The sequence below is a fragment of the Engystomops pustulosus genome, chromosome 7 (genome assembly GCF_040894005.1).
Source record: "Engystomops pustulosus chromosome 7, aEngPut4.maternal, whole genome shotgun sequence".
NCBI lineage: Eukaryota > Metazoa > Chordata > Amphibia > Anura > Leptodactylidae > Engystomops > Engystomops pustulosus.
In genome coordinates, this window is record NC_092417.1 from 182,465,060 (window position 1) to 182,482,697 (window position 17,638).

The 17,638-nt window shown below is 52.0% G+C and overlaps 1 protein-coding gene across 2 annotated transcripts in view; it reads left to right on the plus strand.

Annotated features, from left to right (window-relative positions):
• Positions 1-17,638, plus strand: part of DENND5A (DENN domain containing 5A) — a 61,929-nt gene that overhangs the window by 17,457 nt on the left and 26,834 nt on the right. For both annotated transcript variants that reach the window (XM_072119136.1, XM_072119137.1), the window contains 3 exons: positions 4,046-4,155; positions 4,414-5,050; positions 9,447-9,634. In XM_072119136.1, coding sequence (XP_071975237.1) covers positions 4,046-4,155; positions 4,414-5,050; positions 9,447-9,634 — 935 coding nt within the window. The remainder of the gene's footprint in view (positions 1-4,045; positions 4,156-4,413; positions 5,051-9,446; positions 9,635-17,638) is intronic.

The following is a 17,638-nucleotide window of genomic DNA, read 5'->3' on the forward strand; positions in this document are numbered from 1 at the left end:
GCTGAGCTTTCTGCTCTCTCACTGACGCTGAGCTTTCTGCTCTCTCACTGACGCTGAGCTTTCTGCTCTCTCACTGACGCTGAGCTTTCTGCTCTCTCACTGACGCTGAGCTTTCTGCTCTCTCACTGACGCTGAGCTTTCTGCTCTCTCACTGACGCTGAGCTTTCTGCTCTCTCACTGACGCTGAGCTTTCTGCTCTCTCACTGACGCTGAGCTTTCTGCTCTCTCACTGACGCTGAGCTTTCTGCTCTCTCACTGACGCTGAGCTTTCTGCTCTCTCACTGACGCTGAGCTTTCTGCTCTCTCACTGACGCTGAGCTTTCTGCTCTCTCACTGACGCTGAGCTTTCTGCTCTCTCACTGACGCTGAGCTTTCTGCTCTCTCACTGACGCTGAGCTTTCTGCTCTCTCACTGACGCTGAGCTTTCTGCTCTCTCACTGACGCTGAGCTTTCTGCTCTCTCACTGACGCTGAGCTTTCTGCTCTCTCACTGACGCTGAGCTTTCTGCTCTCTCACTGACGCTGAGCTTTCTGCTCTCTCACTGACGCTGAGCTTTCTGCTCTCTCACTGACGCTGAGCTTTCTGCTCTCTCACTGACGCTGAGCTTTCTGCTCTCTCACTGACGCTGAGCTTTCTGCTCTCTCACTGACGCTGAGCTTTCTGCTCTCTCACTGACGCTGAGCTTTCTGCTCTCTCACTGACGCTGAGCTTTCTGCTCTCTCACTGACGCTGAGCTTTCTGCTCTCTCACTGACGCTGAGCTTTCTGCTCTCTCACTGACGCTGAGCTTTCTGCTCTCTCACTGACGCTGAGCTTTCTGCTCTCTCACTGACGCTGAGCTTTCTGCTCTCTCACTGACGCTGAGCTTTCTGCTCTCTCACTGACGCTGAGCTTTCTGCTCTCTCACTGACGCTGAGCTTTCTGCTCTCTCACTGACGCTGAGCTTTCTGCTCTCTCACTGACGCTGAGCTTTCTGCTCTCTCACTGACGCTGAGCTTTCTGCTCTCTCACTGACGCTGAGCTTTCTGCTCTCTCACTGACGCTGAGCTTTCTGCTCTCTCACTGACGCTGAGCTTTCTGCTCTCTCACTGACGCTGAGCTTTCTGCTCTCTCACTGACGCTGAGCTTTCTGCTCTCTCACTGACGCTGAGCTTTCTGCTCTCTCACTGACGCTGAGCTTTCTGCTCTCTCACTGACGCTGAGCTTTCTGCTCTCTCACTGACGCTGAGCTTTCTGCTCTCTCACTGACGCTGAGCTTTCTGCTCTCTCACTGACGCTGAGCTTTCTGCTCTCTCACTGACGCTGAGCTTTCTGCTCTCTCACTGACGCTGAGCTTTCTGCTCTCTCACTGACGCTGAGCTTTCTGCTCTCTCACTGACGCTGAGCTTTCTGCTCTCTCACTGACGCTGAGCTTTCTGCTCTCTCACTGACGCTGAGCTTTCTGCTCTCTCACTGACGCTGAGCTTTCTGCTCTCTCACTGACGCTGAGCTTTCTGCTCTCTCACTGACGCTGAGCTTTCTGCTCTCTCACTGACGCTGAGCTTTCTGCTCTCTCACTGACGCTGAGCTTTCTGCTCTCTCACTGACGCTGAGCTTTCTGCTCTCTCACTGACGCTGAGCTTTCTGCTCTCTCACTGACGCTGAGCTTTCTGCTCTCTCACTGACGCTGAGCTTTCTGCTCTCTCACTGACGCTGAGCTTTCTGCTCTCTCACTGACGCTGAGCTTTCTGCTCTCTCACTGACGCTGAGCTTTCTGCTCTCTCACTGACGCTGAGCTTTCTGCTCTCTCACTGACGCTGAGCTTTCTGCTCTCTCACTGACGCTGAGCTTTCTGCTCTCTCACTGACGCTGAGCTTTCTGCTCTCTCACTGACGCTGAGCTTTCTGCTCTCTCACTGACGCTGAGCTTTCTGCTCTCTCACTGACGCTGAGCTTTCTGCTCTCTCACTGACGCTGAGCTTTCTGCTCTCTCACTGACGCTGAGCTTTCTGCTCTCTCACTGACGCTGAGCTTTCTGCTCTCTCACTGACGCTGAGCTTTCTGCTCTCTCACTGACGCTGAGCTTTCTGCTCTCTCACTGACGCTGAGCTTTCTGCTCTCTCACTGACGCTGAGCTTTCTGCTCTCTCACTGACGCTGAGCTTTCTGCTCTCTCACTGACGCTGAGCTTTCTGCTCTCTCACTGACGCTGAGCTTTCTGCTCTCTCACTGACGCTGAGCTTTCTGCTCTCTCACTGACGCTGAGCTTTCTGCTCTCTCACTGACGCTGAGCTTTCTGCTCTCTCACTGACGCTGAGCTTTCTGCTCTCTCACTGACGCTGAGCTTTCTGCTCTCTCACTGACGCTGAGCTTTCTGCTCTCTCACTGACGCTGAGCTTTCTGCTCTCTCACTGACGCTGAGCTTTCTGCTCTCTCACTGACGCTGAGCTTTCTGCTCTCTCACTGACGCTGAGCTTTCTGCTCTCTCACTGACGCTGAGCTTTCTGCTCTCTCACTGACGCTGAGCTTTCTGCTCTCTCACTGACGCTGAGCTTTCTGCTCTCTCACTGACGCTGAGCTTTCTGCTCTCTCACTGACGCTGAGCTTTCTGCTCTCTCACTGACGCTGAGCTTTCTGCTCTCTCACTGACGCTGAGCTTTCTGCTCTCTCACTGACGCTGAGCTTTCTGCTCTCTCACTGACGCTGAGCTTTCTGCTCTCTCACTGACGCTGAGCTTTCTGCTCTCTCACTGACGCTGAGCTTTCTGCTCTCTCACTGACGCTGAGCTTTCTGCTCTCTCACTGACGCTGAGCTTTCTGCTCTCTCACTGACGCTGAGCTTTCTGCTCTCTCACTGACGCTGAGCTTTCTGCTCTCTCACTGACGCTGAGCTTTCTGCTCTCTCACTGACGCTGAGCTTTCTGCTCTCTCACTGACGCTGAGCTTTCTGCTCTCTCACTGACGCTGAGCTTTCTGCTCTCTCACTGACGCTGAGCTTTCTGCTCTCTCACTGACGCTGAGCTTTCTGCTCTCTCACTGACGCTGAGCTTTCTGCTCTCTCACTGACGCTGAGCTTTCTGCTCTCTCACTGACGCTGAGCTTTCTGCTCTCTCACTGACGCTGAGCTTTCTGCTCTCTCACTGACGCTGAGCTTTCTGCTCTCTCACTGACGCTGAGCTTTCTGCTCTCTCACTGACGCTGAGCTTTCTGCTCTCTCACTGACGCTGAGCTTTCTGCTCTCTCACTGACGCTGAGCTTTCTGCTCTCTCACTGACGCTGAGCTGCTTGTAGTCTCCTCTCTCTGTGTCTGAGCGTTGGCCTTTCTCTTGTAGTCACTACTTATGTGTTTGTCCTAACTTGGATTTGGATTTACAGCATTGACTTATTACAGCAGCTTCTTCTTTACTGCACTGCTGAAAATCTAGTCCTCAGCCCTGGACTGAGGCTACTGCATCACTGTATGATTCTCCTACAACCGCCGGCGGGCGCCGCTCCGTGTTCCTCCTCTGCCGGCGGGCGCCGCTCCGTGTCCCTCCTCTGCCGCCGGGCGCCGCTCCGTGTCCCTCCTCTGCCGCCGGGCGCCGCTCCGTGTCCCTCCTCTGCCGCCGGGCGCCGCTCCGTGTCCCTCCTCTGCCGCCGGGCGCCGCTCCGTGTCCCTCCTCTGCCGCCGGGCGCCGCTCCGTGTCCCTCCTCTGCCGCCGGGCGCCGCTCCGTGTCCCTCCTCTGCCGCCGGGCGCCGCTCCGTGTCCCTCCTCTGCCGCCGGGCGCCGCTCCGTGTCCCTCCTCTGCCGCCGGGCGCCGCTCCGTGTCCCTCCTCTGCCGCCGGGCGCCGCTCCGTGTCCCTCCTCTGCCGCCGGGCGCCGCTCCGTACCCTTCCTCTGCCGGCGGTTGGCGCTCTGTGTCCCTCCTCTGCCGCCGGGCGCCGCTCTGTGTCCCTCCTCTGCCGCCGGGCGCCGCTCTGTGTCCCTCCTCTGCCGCCGGGCGCCGCTCTGTGTCCCTCCTCTGCCGGCGGTTGGCGCTCTGTTTCGGGGTCTCTAACCTTCCGTCTCTTCTTGCTTGTTCTCTTCCAGGAGAGAATTTTGAGCAGACCCCCCTCAGACGCACTTTTAAATCCAAGGTTCTGGCCCGGTATCCCGAAAATGTGGAGTGGAACGCGTTTGACCAGGACGCGGTGGGGATGGTAAGTGCATGGGGCAAAGCGCAACTGTGTGTTCTACTCCAGTCACAGCCAAAGCTTTTACAAATATACATCTTGTTTGACATTCTAGTCACATCCAGAGCAGCATGCACATGTCTTCTAGCGTTCTGTCTCATACTCTAGTCACATCCAGAGCAGCGTGCGCTCTCATACTCTAGTCACATCCAGAGCAGTGAGCCAGTAGTTGGCGGCTGTGGATGCAGCTCTGGATGTGACTAGTGACTTGTGGTGTCTTGACAGCTGTGTATGCCCAAGGGCTTGTCGTTCAAGACCCAGGCGGACGGCCGGGAGGCGCACTTCCACTCGTTCATCATCACACGTGAGGACGGCTCCAGGACGTTCGGTTTTGCGCTGACCTTCTTCGAGGAGGTGACCAGTAAGCAGATCTGCAGCGCCATGCAGACGCTGTACCACATGCACAACGCCGAGTACGACATCATCCACATGTCCGCCACCAACGGCGCCACCGAGGACCCGGCTGTCACCAAACTGCAGAGGTTCAACTCGTACGACATCACCCGCGACACCCTCTACGTCTCCAAGTGCATCTGCCTCATCGCCCCCATGTCCTTCATGACGGCCTGCAAGAAGGTTCTGCAGCAGCTGCACCAGGCCGTCACCTCCGCACAGCCCCCGCCACTGCCGCTGGAGAGCTACATCTACAACATCCTCTACGAGGTCCCGCTGCCCCCCGCAGGCAGGTCCCTGAAGTTCTCCGGAGTCTACGCACCCATCATATGCCAGAGGCCGAGCACCAGCGAGCTACCGCTGTTTGACTTCCCCGTACAAGAGGTGTTCCAGCTGCTGGGGGTGGAGAACGTGGTGCAACTATTCACCTGCGCCCTCCTGGAGTTCCAGATCCTCCTCTACTCACAGCGTATGTACACACAGGAGCATAGCGGGGCGGTATTATAGTAGTTATATCCTGTACATAGGGGGCAGTATTATAGTAGTTATATTCCTGTACATAGGGGGCAGTATTATAGTAGTTATATTCCTGTACATAGGGGGCAGTATTATAGTAGTTATATTCCTGTACATAGGGGGCAGTATTATAGTAGTTATATTCCTGTACATAGGGGGCAGTATTATAGTAGTTATATCCCTGTACATAGAGGCAGTATTATAGTAGTTATATTCCTGTACATAGGGGGGCAGTATTATAGTAGTTATATGCTTGTACATAGGGGGCAGTATTATAGTAGTTATATTCTTGTACATAGGAGGCAGTATTATAGTAGTTATATTCCTGTACATAGGGGGCAGTATTATAGTAGTTATATTCCTGTACATAGGGGGCAGTATTATAGTAGTTATATTCCTGTACATAGGGGGCAGTATTATAGTAGTTATATCCCTGTACATAGAGGCAGTATTATAGTAGTTATATTCCTGTACATAGGGGGGCAGTATTATAGTAGTTATATGCTTGTACATAGGGGGCAGTATTATAGTAGTTATATTCTTGTACATAGGAGGCAGTATTATAGTAGTTATATTCCTGTACATAGGGGGCAGTATTATAGTAGTTATATTCTTGTACATAGGGGGCAGTATTATAGTAGTTATATTCCTGTACATAGGTGGCAGTATTATAGTAGTTATATTCTTGTACATAGGGGGCAGTATTATAGTAGTTATATTCTTGTACATAGGGGGCAGTATTATAGTAGTTATATTCCTGTACATAGGGGGCAGTATTATAGTAGTTATATTCTTGTACATAGGGGGCAGTATTATAGTAGTTATATTCCTGTACATAGGGGGCAGTATTATAGTAGTTATATTCCTGTACATAGGGGGCAGTATTATAGTAGTTATATCCCTGTACATAGAGGGCAGTATTATAGTAGTTATATCCTGTACATAGGGGGCAGTATTATAGTAGTTATATTCCTGTACATAGGGGGCAGTATTATAGTAGTTATATTCTTGTACATAGGGGGCAGTATTATAGTAGTTATATTCCTGTACATAGGAGGCAGTATTATAGTAGTTATATTCCTGTACATAGGGGCAGTATTATAGTAGTTATATTCCTGTACATAGGGGGCAGTATTATAGTAGTTATATTTCTGTACATAGGGGGCAGTATTATAGTAGTTATATTCCTGTACATAGGGGGCAGTATTATAGTAGTTATATCCTTGTACATAGGGGGCAGTATTATAGTAGTTATATTCCTGTACATAGGGGGCAGTATTATAGTAGTTATATTCCTGTACATAGGGGGCAGTATTATAGTAGTTATATTCCTGTACATAGGGGGCAGTATTATAGTAGTTATATTCCTGTACATAGGGGGCAGTATTATAGTAGTTATATTCCTGTACATAGGGGGCAGTATTATAGTAGTTATATTCCTGTACATAGGGGGCAGTATTATAGTAGTTATATTCTTGTACATAGGGGACAGTATTATAGTAGTTATATTCTTGTACATAGGGGGCAGTATTATAGTATTATATTCCTGTACATAGGGGTCAGTATTATAGTAGTTATATTCCTGTACATAGGGGTCAGTATTATAGTAGTTATATTCCTGTACATAGGGGGCAGTATTATAGTAGTTATATTCCTGTACATAGGGGGCAGTATTATAGTAGTTATATTCCTGTACATAGGGGGCAGTATTATAGTAGTTATATTCCTGTACATAGGGGCAGTATTATAGTAGTTATATTCTTGTACATAGGTGGCAGTATTATAGTAGTTATATTCCTGTACATAGGGGCAGTATTATAGTAGTTATATTCCTGTACATAGGGGGCAGTATTATAGTAGTTATATTCTTGTACATAGGTGGCAGTATTATAGTAGTTATATTCTTGTACATAGGTGGCAGTATTATAGTAGTTATATTCCTGTACATAGGGGGCAGTATTATAGTAGTTATATTCCTGTACATAGGGGGCAGTATTATAGTAGTTATATTCCTGTACATAGGGGGCAGTATTATAGTAGTTATATTCCTGTACATAGTGGGCAGTATTATAGTAGTTATATTCCTGTACATAGGGGGCAGTATTATAGTATTTATATTCCTGTACATAGGGGGAGTATTATAGTAGTTATATTCCTGTACATAGGGGGCAGTATTATAGTAGTTATATTCCTGTACATAGGGGGCAGTATTATAGTAGTTATATTCTTGTACATAGGGGGCAGTATTATAGTAGTTATATTCCTGTACATAGGGGGCAGTATTATAGTAGTTATATTCTTGTACATAGGGGGCAGTATTATAGTAGTTATAGTCTTGTACATAGGGGGTAGTATTATAGTAGTTATATTCTTGTACATAGGGGGCAGTATTATAGTAGTTATATTCCTGTACATAGGGGCAGTATTATAGTAGTTCTATCCCTGTACATAGGGGGCAGTATTATAGTAGTTATATCCCTGTACATAGGGGACAGTATTATAGTAGTTATATTCCTGTACATAGGGGGCAGTATTATAGTAGTTATATCCCTGTACATAGGGGGCAGTATTATAGTAGTTATATTCCTGTACATAGGGGGCAGTATTATAGTAGTTATATTCCTGTACATAAGGGGCAGTATTATAGTAGTTATATCCCTGTACATAGGGGACAGTATTATAGTAGTTATATTCCTGTACATAGGGGGCAGTATTATAGTAGTTATATTCCTGTACATAGGGGGCAGTATTATAGTAGTTATATTCCTGTACATAAGGGGCAGTATTATAGTAGTTACATCCCTGTACATAGGGGGCAGTATTATAGTAGTTATATCCCTGTACATAGGGAGCAGTATTATAGTAGTTATATTCCTGTACATAGGGGACAGTATTATAGTAGTTATATTCCTGTACATAGGGGGCAGTATTATAGTAGTTATATTCTTGTACATAGGGGGCAGTATTATAGTAGTTATATTCCTGTACATAGGGGGCAGTATTATAGTAGTTATATTCCTGTACATAGGGGGCAGTATTATAGTAGTTATATTCCTGTACATAGGGGGCAGTATTATAGTAGTTATATTCTTGTACATAGGGGGCAGTATTATAGTAGTTATATTCTTGTACATAGGGGGCAGTATTATAGTAGTTATATTCCTGTACATAGGGGGCAGTATTATAGTAGTTATATTCCTGTACATAGGGGGCAGTATTATAGTAGTATATCCCTGTACATAGGGGGCAGTATTATAGTAGTTATATTCTTGTACATAGGGGGCAGTATTATAGTAGTTATATTCCTGTACATAGGGGCAGTATTATAGTAGTTATATTCCTGTACATAGGGGCAGTATTATAGTAGTTATATTCCTGTACATAGGGGGCAGTATTATAGTAGTTATATTCTTGTACATAGGGGGCAGTATTATAGTAGTTATATTCCTGTACATAGGGGGCAGTATTATAGTAGTTATATTCTTGTACATAGGGGGCAGTATTATAGTAGTTATATTCCTGTACATAGGGGGCAGTATTATAGTAGTTATATTCCTGTACATAGGGGGCAGTATTATAGTAGTTATATTCCTGTACATAGGGGGCAGTATTATAGTAGTTATATTCCTGTACATAGGGGGCAGTATTATAGTAGTTATATTCCTGTACATAGGGGGCAGTATTATAGTAGTTATATTCCTGTACATAGGGGGCAGTATTATAGTATTTATATTCTTGTACATAGGGGGCAGTATTATAGTAGTTATATCCCTGTACATAGGGGGCAGTATTATAGTAGTGATATTCCTGTACATAGGGGGCAGTATTATAGTAGTTATATTCCTGTACATAGGGGGCAGTATTATAGTAGTTATATTCCTGTACATAGGGGGCAGTATTATAGTAGTTATATTCCTGTACATAGGGGGCAGTATTATAGTAGTTATATTCCTGTACATAGGGGGCAGTATTATAGTAGTTATATTCCTGTACATAGGGGGCAGTATTATAGTAGTTATATTCTTGTACATAGGGGACAGTATTATAGTAGTTATATCCCTGTACATAGGGGGCAGTATTATAGCAGTTATATTCTTGTACATAGGGGGCAGTATTATAGTAGTTATATTCCTGTACATAGGGGGCAGTATTATAGTAGTTATATTCCTGTACATAGGGGGCAGTATTATAGTAGTTATATTCTTGTACATAGGGGGCAGTATTATAGTAGTTATATTCCTGTACATAGGGGGCAGTATTATAGTAGTTATATCCCTGTACATAGGGGGCAGTATTATAGTTATGATTATGTGATTATTGATGTAGTCTCCGGTTCTCTTGGTTTTCAGATTACCAGAGATTGATGACGGTGGCGGAGACCATTACGGCGCTGATGTTCCCCTTCCAGTGGCAGCACGTCTACGTCCCCATCCTCCCGGCTTCGCTCCTGCACTTCCTGGACGCCCCGGTGCCATATCTGATGGGTTTACACTCCAATGGACTGGACGACAGGTCAAAGCTGGAGTTGCCGCAGGAGGTAGGACCCGTGAAGGGGTGACGGGTGACGTCCATCACTGGAGCTCGGGTAATACAGGACGGGAGACGATATCTGCTGTTGGGGCATTTACAAACCTTGTAAAACTTGTGGAGTTGCGGTTCCAGGTGATTGTGTGTGTCCTTGGGGGCTTCGTGTCCCTCTCTCCAGCACCGCTGTGGTGGGTTCTTGGGGGCTTCGTGTCCCTCTCTCCAGCACCGCTGTGGTGGGTTCTTGGGGGCTTCGTGTCCCTCTCTCCAGCACCGCTGTGGTGGGTTCTTGGGGGCTTCGTGTCCCTCTCTCCAGCACCCCAGTGGTGGGTTCTTGGGGGCTTCGTGTCCCTCTCTCCAGCACCCCAGTGGTGGGTTCTTGGGGGCTTCGTGTCCCTCTCTCCAGCACCGCTGTGGTGGGTCGTTGGGGGCTTCGTGTCCCTCTCTCCAGCACCGCTGTGGTGGGTCGTTGGGGGCTTCGTGTCCCTCTCTCCAGCACCGCTGTGGTGGGTTCTTGGGGGCTTCGTGTCCCTCTCTCCAGCACCGCTGTGGTGGGTCGTTGGGGGCTTCGTGTCCCTCTCTCCAGCACCGCTGTGGTGGGTCGTTGGGGGCTTCGTGTCCCTCTCTCCAGCACCGCTGTGGTGGGTCGTTGGGGGCTTTGTGTCCCTCTCTCCAGCACCGCTGTGGTGGGTTCTTGGGGGCTTTGTGTCCCTCTCTCCAGCACCGCTGTGGTGGGTCCTTGGGGGCTTCGTGTCCCTCTCTCCAGCACCGCTGTGGTGGGTTCTTGGGGGCTTCGTGTCCCTCTCTCCAGCACCGCTGTGATGGGTTCTTGGGGGCTTCGTGTCCCTCTCTCCAGCACCGCTGTGGTGGGTCCTTGGGGGCTTCGTGTCCCTCTCTCCAGCACCGCTGTGGTGGGTTCTTGGGGGCTTCGTGTCCCTCTCTCCAGCACCGCTGTGGTGGGTCGTTGGGGGCTTCGTGTCCCTCTCTCCAGCACCGCTGTGGTGGGTCGTTGGGGGCTTCGTGTCCCTCTCTCCAGCACCGCTGTGGTGGGTCGTTGGGGGCTTTGTGTCCCTCTCTCCAGCACCGCTGTGGTGGGTTCTTGGGGGCTTTGTGTCCCTCTCTCCAGCACCGCTGTGGTGGGTCCTTGGGGGCTTCGTGTCCCTCTCTCCAGCACCGCTGTGGTGGGTTCTTGGGGGCTTCGTGTCCCTCTCTCCAGCACCGCTGTGGTGGGTTCTTGGGGGCTTCGTGTCCCTCTCTCCAGCACCGCTGTGGTGGGTTCTTGGGGGCTTCGTGTCCCTCTCTCCAGCACCGCTGTGGTGGGTTCTTGGGGGCTTCGTGTCCCTCTCTCCAGCACCGCTGTGGTGGGTTCTTGGGGGCTTCGTGTCCCTCTCCAGCACCGCTGTGGTGGGTTCTTGGGGGCTTCGTGTCCCTCTCTCCAGCACCCCAGTGGTGGGTTCTTGGGGGCTTCGTGTCCCTCTCTCCAGCACCGCTGTGGTGGGTTCTTGGGGGCTTCGTGTCCCTCTCTCCAGCACCGCTGTGGTGGGTCGTTGGGGGCTTCGTGTCCCTCTCTCCAGCACCGCTGTGGTGGGTCGTTGGGGGCTTCGTGTCCCTCTCTCCAGCACCGCTGTGGTGGGTTCTTGGGGGCTTCGTGTCCCTCTCCAGCACCGCTGTGGTGGGTTCTTGGGGGCTTCGTGTCCCTCTCCAGCACCGCTGTGGTGGGTTCTTGGGGGCTTCGTGTCCCTCTCTCCAGCACCGCTGTGGTGGGTTCTTGGGGGCTTCGTGTCCCTCTCCAGCACCGCTGTGGTGGGTTCTTGGGGGCTTCGTGTCCCTCTCTCCAGCACCCCAGTGGTGGGTTCTTGGGGGCTTCGTGTCCCTCTCTCCAGCACCCCAGTGGTGGGTTCTTGGGGGCTTCGTGTCCCTCTCTCCAGCACCGCTGTGGTGGGTTCTTGGGGGCTTCGTGTCCCTCTCTCCAGCACCGCTGTGGTGGGTCGTTGGGGGCTTCGTGTCCCTCTCTCCAGCACCGCTGTGGTGGGTCGTTGGGGGCTTCGTGTCCCTCTCTCCAGCACCGCTGTGGTGGGTCGTTGGGGGCTTCGTGTCCCTCTCTCCAGCACCGCTGTGGTGGGTCGTTGGGGGCTTTGTGTCCCTCTCTCCAGCACCGCTGTGGTGGGTTCTTGGGGGCTTTGTGTCCCTCTCTCCAGCACCGCTGTGGTGGGTCCTTGGGGGCTTCGTGTCCCTCTCTCCAGCACCGCTGTGGTGGGTTCTTGGGGGCTTCGTGTCCCTCTCTCCAGCACCGCTGTGATGGGTTCTTGGGGGCTTCGTGTCCCTCTCTCCAGCACCGCTGTGGTGGGTCCTTGGGGGCTTCGTGTCCCTCTCTCCAGCACCGCTGTGGTGGGTTCTTGGGGGCTTCGTGTCCCTCTCTCCAGCACCGCTGTGGTGGGTCGTTGGGGGCTTCGTGTCCCTCTCTCCAGCACCGCTGTGGTGGGTCGTTGGGGGCTTCGTGTCCCTCTCTCCAGCACCGCTGTGGTGGGTCGTTGGGGGCTTTGTGTCCCTCTCTCCAGCACCGCTGTGGTGGGTTCTTGGGGGCTTTGTGTCCCTCTCTCCAGCACCGCTGTGGTGGGTCCTTGGGGGCTTCGTGTCCCTCTCTCCAGCACCGCTGTGGTGGGTTCTTGGGGGCTTCGTGTCCCTCTCTCCAGCACCGCTGTGGTGGGTTCTTGGGGGCTTCGTGTCCCTCTCTCCAGCACCGCTGTGGTGGGTTCTTGGGGGCTTCGTGTCCCTCTCTCCAGCACCGCTGTGGTGGGTTCTTGGGGGCTTCGTGTCCCTCTCTCCAGCACCGCTGTGGTGGGTTCTTGGGGGCTTCGTGTCCCTCTCCAGCACCGCTGTGGTGGGTTCTTGGGGGCTTCGTGTCCCTCTCTCCAGCACCCCAGTGGTGGGTTCTTGGGGGCTTCGTGTCCCTCTCTCCAGCACCGCTGTGGTGGGTTCTTGGGGGCTTCGTGTCCCTCTCTCCAGCACCGCTGTGGTGGGTCGTTGGGGGCTTCGTGTCCCTCTCTCCAGCACCGCTGTGGTGGGTCGTTGGGGGCTTCGTGTCCCTCTCTCCAGCACCGCTGTGGTGGGTTCTTGGGGGCTTCGTGTCCCTCTCCAGCACCGCTGTGGTGGGTTCTTGGGGGCTTCGTGTCCCTCTCCAGCACCGCTGTGGTGGGTTCTTGGGGGCTTCGTGTCCCTCTCTCCAGCACCGCTGTGGTGGGTTCTTGGGGGCTTCGTGTCCCTCTCCAGCACCGCTGTGGTGGGTTCTTGGGGGCTTCGTGTCCCTCTCTCCAGCACCCCAGTGGTGGGTTCTTGGGGGCTTCGTGTCCCTCTCTCCAGCACCCCAGTGGTGGGTTCTTGGGGGCTTCGTGTCCCTCTCTCCAGCACCGCTGTGGTGGGTTCTTGGGGGCTTCGTGTCCCTCTCTCCAGCACCGCTGTGGTGGGTCGTTGGGGGCTTCGTGTCCCTCTCTCCAGCACCGCTGTGGTGGGTTCTTGGGGGCTTCGTGTCCCTCTCTCCAGCACCGCTGTGGTGGGTCCTTGGGGGCTTCGTGTCCCTCTCTCCAGCACCGCTGTGGTGGGTTCTTGGGGGCTTCGTGTCCCTCTCTCCAGCACCGCTGTGGTGGGTCCTTGGGGGCTTCGTGTCCCTCTCTCCAGCACCGCTGTGGTGGGTTCTTGGGGGCTTCGTGTCCCTCTCTCCAGCACCGCTGTGGTGGGTCCTTGGGGGCTTCGTGTCCCTCTCTCCAGCACCGCTGTGGTGGGTCCTTGGGGGCTTCGTGTCCCTCTCTCCAGCACCGCTGTGGTGGGTTCTTGGGGGCTTCGTGTCCCTCTCTCCAGCACCGCTGTGGTGGGTCCTTGGGGGCTTCGTGTCCCTCTCTCCAGCACCGCTGTGGTGGGTTCTTGCTCCTCTGAGTTGTACTTTTCTGCAGCTCTTTGGCCTTTGGAAGTTTTGGGCCCCAGTTTTCCTCTGTTCTCCATCAGTGCACCCCCAGCCTGACGTTGTGATTTGGAGAGACTCTTCAATCTTGGATTTTTCCATCATCTGTAAAATCCAAGTTGAATTTTCCTGGTTATAGCCGGAGGCCGTGTCTGTCCCAGAACCAGCAGCAGCAGCGGACCTGACACTATAATCCCCTGATTGTTCTGGGCTTTCAATGGTTCCTTGTCTGCCGCAGCTTCAGGGTCTGACGCCTGTGAGTAATCGGGAGCAGAACACGACCAGCGAGAGAGTCCTGTGCAAACTACCAGCCAAAACAGATTTCAGACAAACTTTCAGCGATGGCGCCGCTGCTCTCTAGTGATGGATAGGCTGTATTCTCAGTGATGGCACCGCTGCTCTCTAGTGATGGATAGGCTGTATTCTCAGTGATGGCACCGCTGCTCTCTAGTGATGGATAGGCTGTATTCTCAGTGATGGCACCGCTGCTCTCTAGTGATGGATAGGCTGTATTCTCAGTGATGGCACCGCTGCTCTCTAGTGATGGATAGGCTGTATTCTCAGTGATGGCACCGCTGCTCTCTAGTGATAGGCTGTATTCTCAGTGATGGCACCGCTGCTCTCTAGTGATGGATAGGCTGTATTCTCAGTGATGGCACCGCTGCTCTCTAGTGATGTATAGGCTGTACTCTCAGTGATGGCACCGCTGCTCTCTAGTGATGGATAGGCTGTATTCTCAGTGATGGCGCCGATGCTCTCTAGTGATGGATAGGCTGTATTCTCAGTGATGGTGCCGCTGCTCTCTAGTGAGGGATAGGCTGTATTCTCAGTGCTGACACCGCTGCTCTCTAGTGGTGGATAGGCTGTATTCTCAGTGATGGCACCCCTGCTCTCTAGTGATGGATAGGCTGTATTCTCAGTGATGGCACCGCTGCTCTCTAGTGATGGATAGGCTGTATTCTCAGTGATGGCACCGCTGCTCTCTAGTGATGGATAGGCTGTATTCTCAGTGATGGCACCGCTGCTCTCTAGTGATGGATAGGCTGTATTCTCAGTGATGGCACCGCTGCTCTCTAGTGAGGGATAGGCTGTATTCTCAGTGATGGCACCGCTGCTCTCTAGTGATGGATAGGCTGTATTCTCAGTGATGGCACCGCTGCTCTCTAGTGAGGGATAGGCTGTATTCTCAGTGATGGCACCGCTGCTCTCTAGTGATGGATAGGTTGTATTCTCAGTGATGGCACCGCTGCTCTCTAGTGATGGATAGGCTGTATTCTCAGTGATGGCACCGCTGCTCTCTAGTGATGGAAAGGCTGTATTCTCAGTGATGGCACCGCTGCTCTCTAGTGATGGATAGGATGTATTCTCAGTGATGGCGCCGCTGCTCTCTAGTGATGGATAGGCTGTATTCTCAGTGATGGCGCCGCTGCTCTCTAGTGATGGATAGGCTGTATTCTCAGTGATGGCGCCGCTGCTCTCTAGTGATGGATAGGCTGTATTCTCAGTGATGGCGCCGCTGCTCTCTAGTGATGGATAGGCTGTATTCTCAGTGATGGCTCCGCTGCTCTCTAGTGATGGATAGGCTGTATCCTCAGTGATGGCGCCGCTGCTCTCTAGTGATGGATAGGCTGTATCCTCAGTGATGGCGCCGCTGCTCTCTAGTGATGGATAGGCTGTATTCTCAGTGATGGCACCGCTGCTCTCTAGTGATGGATAGGCTGTATTCTCAGTGATGGCTCCGCTGCTCTCTAGTGATGGATAGGCTGTATTCTCAGTGATGACGCCGCTGCTCTCTAGTGATGGATAGGCTGTATTCTCAGTGATGGCACCGCTGCTCTCTAGTGATGGATAGGCTGTATTCTCAGTGATGGCACCGCTGCTCTCTAGTGATGGATATGCTGTATTCTCAGTGATGGCGCCGCTGCTCTCTAGTGATGGATAGGCTGTATTCTCAGTGATGGCGCCGCTGCTCTCTAGTGATGGATAGGATGTATTCTCAGTGATGGCGCCGCTGCTCTCTAGTGATGGATAGGCTGTATTCTCAGTGATGGCGCCGCTGCTCTCTAGTGATGGATAGGCTGTATTCTCAGTGATGGCGCCGCTGCTCTCTAGTGATGGATAGGCTGTATTCTCAGTGATGGCGCCGCTGCTCTCTAGTGATGGATAGGCTGTATTCTCAGTGATGGCTCCGCTGCTCTCTAGTGATGGATAGGCTGTATTCTCAGTGATGACGCCGCTGCTCTCTAGTGATGGATAGGCTGTATTCTCAGTGATGGCGCCGCTGCTCTCTAGTGATGGATAGGCTGTATTCTCAGTGATGGCACCGCTGCTCTCTAGTGATGGGTATGCTGTATTCTCAGTGATGGCGCCGCTGCTCTCTAGTGATGGATAGGCTGTATTCTCAGTGATGGCGCCGCTGCTCTCTAGTGATGGATAGGCTGTATTCTCAGTGATGGCTCCGCTGCTCTCTAGTGATGGATAGGCTGTATCCTCAGTGATGGCGCCGCTGCTCTCTAGTGATGGATAGGCTGTATTCTCAGTGATGGCACCGCTGCTCTCTAGTGATGGATTGGCTGTATTCTCAGTGATGGCACCGCTGCTCTCTAGTGATGGATAGGCTGTATTCTCAGTGATGACACCGCTGCTCTCTAGTGATGGATAGGCTGTACTCTCAGTGATGGCACCGCTGCTCTCTAGTGATGGATAGGCTGTATTCTCAGTGATGGCACCGCTGCTCTCTAGTGAGGGATAGGCTGTATTCTCAGTGATGGCACCGCTGCTCTCTAGTGATGGATAGGCTGTATTCTCAGTGATGGCACCGCTGCTCTCTAGTGATGGATAGGCTGTATTCTCAGTGATGGCGCCGCTGCTCTCTAGTGATGGATAGGCTGTATTCTCAGTGATGGCGCCGCTGCTCTCTAGTGATGGATAGGCTGTATTCTCAGTGATGGCGCCGCTGCTCTCTAGTGATGCATAGGCTGTATTCTCAGTGATGGCGCCGCTGCTCTCTAGTGATGGATAGGCTGTATTCTCAGTGATGGCGCCGCTGCTCTCTAGTGATGGATAGGCTGTATTCTCAGTGATGGCGCCGCTGCTCTCTAGTGATGGATAGGCTGTATTCTCAGTGATGGCGCCGCTGCTCTCTAGTGATGGATAGGCTGTATTCTCAGTGATGGCTCCGCTGCTCTCTAGTGATGGATAGGCTGTATTCTCAGTGATGGCTCCGCTGCTCTCTAGTGATGGATAGGCTGTATTCTCAGTGATGGCACCGCTGCTCTCTAGTGATGGATAGGCTGTATTCTCAGTGATGGCACCGTTGCTCTCTAGTGATGGATAGGCTGTATTCTCAGTGATGGCACCGCTGCTCTCTAGTGATGGATAGGCTGTATTCTCAGTGATGGCACCGCTGCTCTCTAGTGATGGATAGGCTGTATTCTCAGTGATGGCACCGCTGCTCTCTAGTGATAGGCTGTATTCTCAGTGATGGCACCGCCGCTCTCTAGTGATGGATAGGCTGTATTCTCAGTGATGGCACCGCTGCTCTCTAGTGATGGATAGGCTGTATTCTCAGTGATGGCACCGTTGCTCTCTAGTGATGGATAGGCTGTATTCTCAGTGATGGCACCGCTGCTCTCTAGTGATGGATAGGCTGTATTCTCAGTGATGGCACCGCTGCTCTCTAGTGATGGATAGGCTGTATTCTCAGTGATGACACCGCTGCTCTCTAGTGATGGATAGGCTGTATTCTCAGTGATGGCACCGCTGCTCTCTAGTGATGGATAGGCTGTATTCTCAGTGATGGCACCGCTGCTCTCTAGTGATGGATAGGCTGTATTCTCAGTGATGACACCGCTGCTCTCTAGTGATGGATAGGCTGTATTCTCAGTGATGACACCGCTGCTCTCTAGTGATGGATAGGCTGTATTCTCAGTGATGACACCGCTGCTCTCTAGTGATGGATAGGCTGTATTCTCAGTGATTACACCGCTGCTCTCTAGTGATGGATAGGCTGTATTCTCAGTGATGGCACCGCTGCTCTCTAGTGATGGATAGGCTGTATTC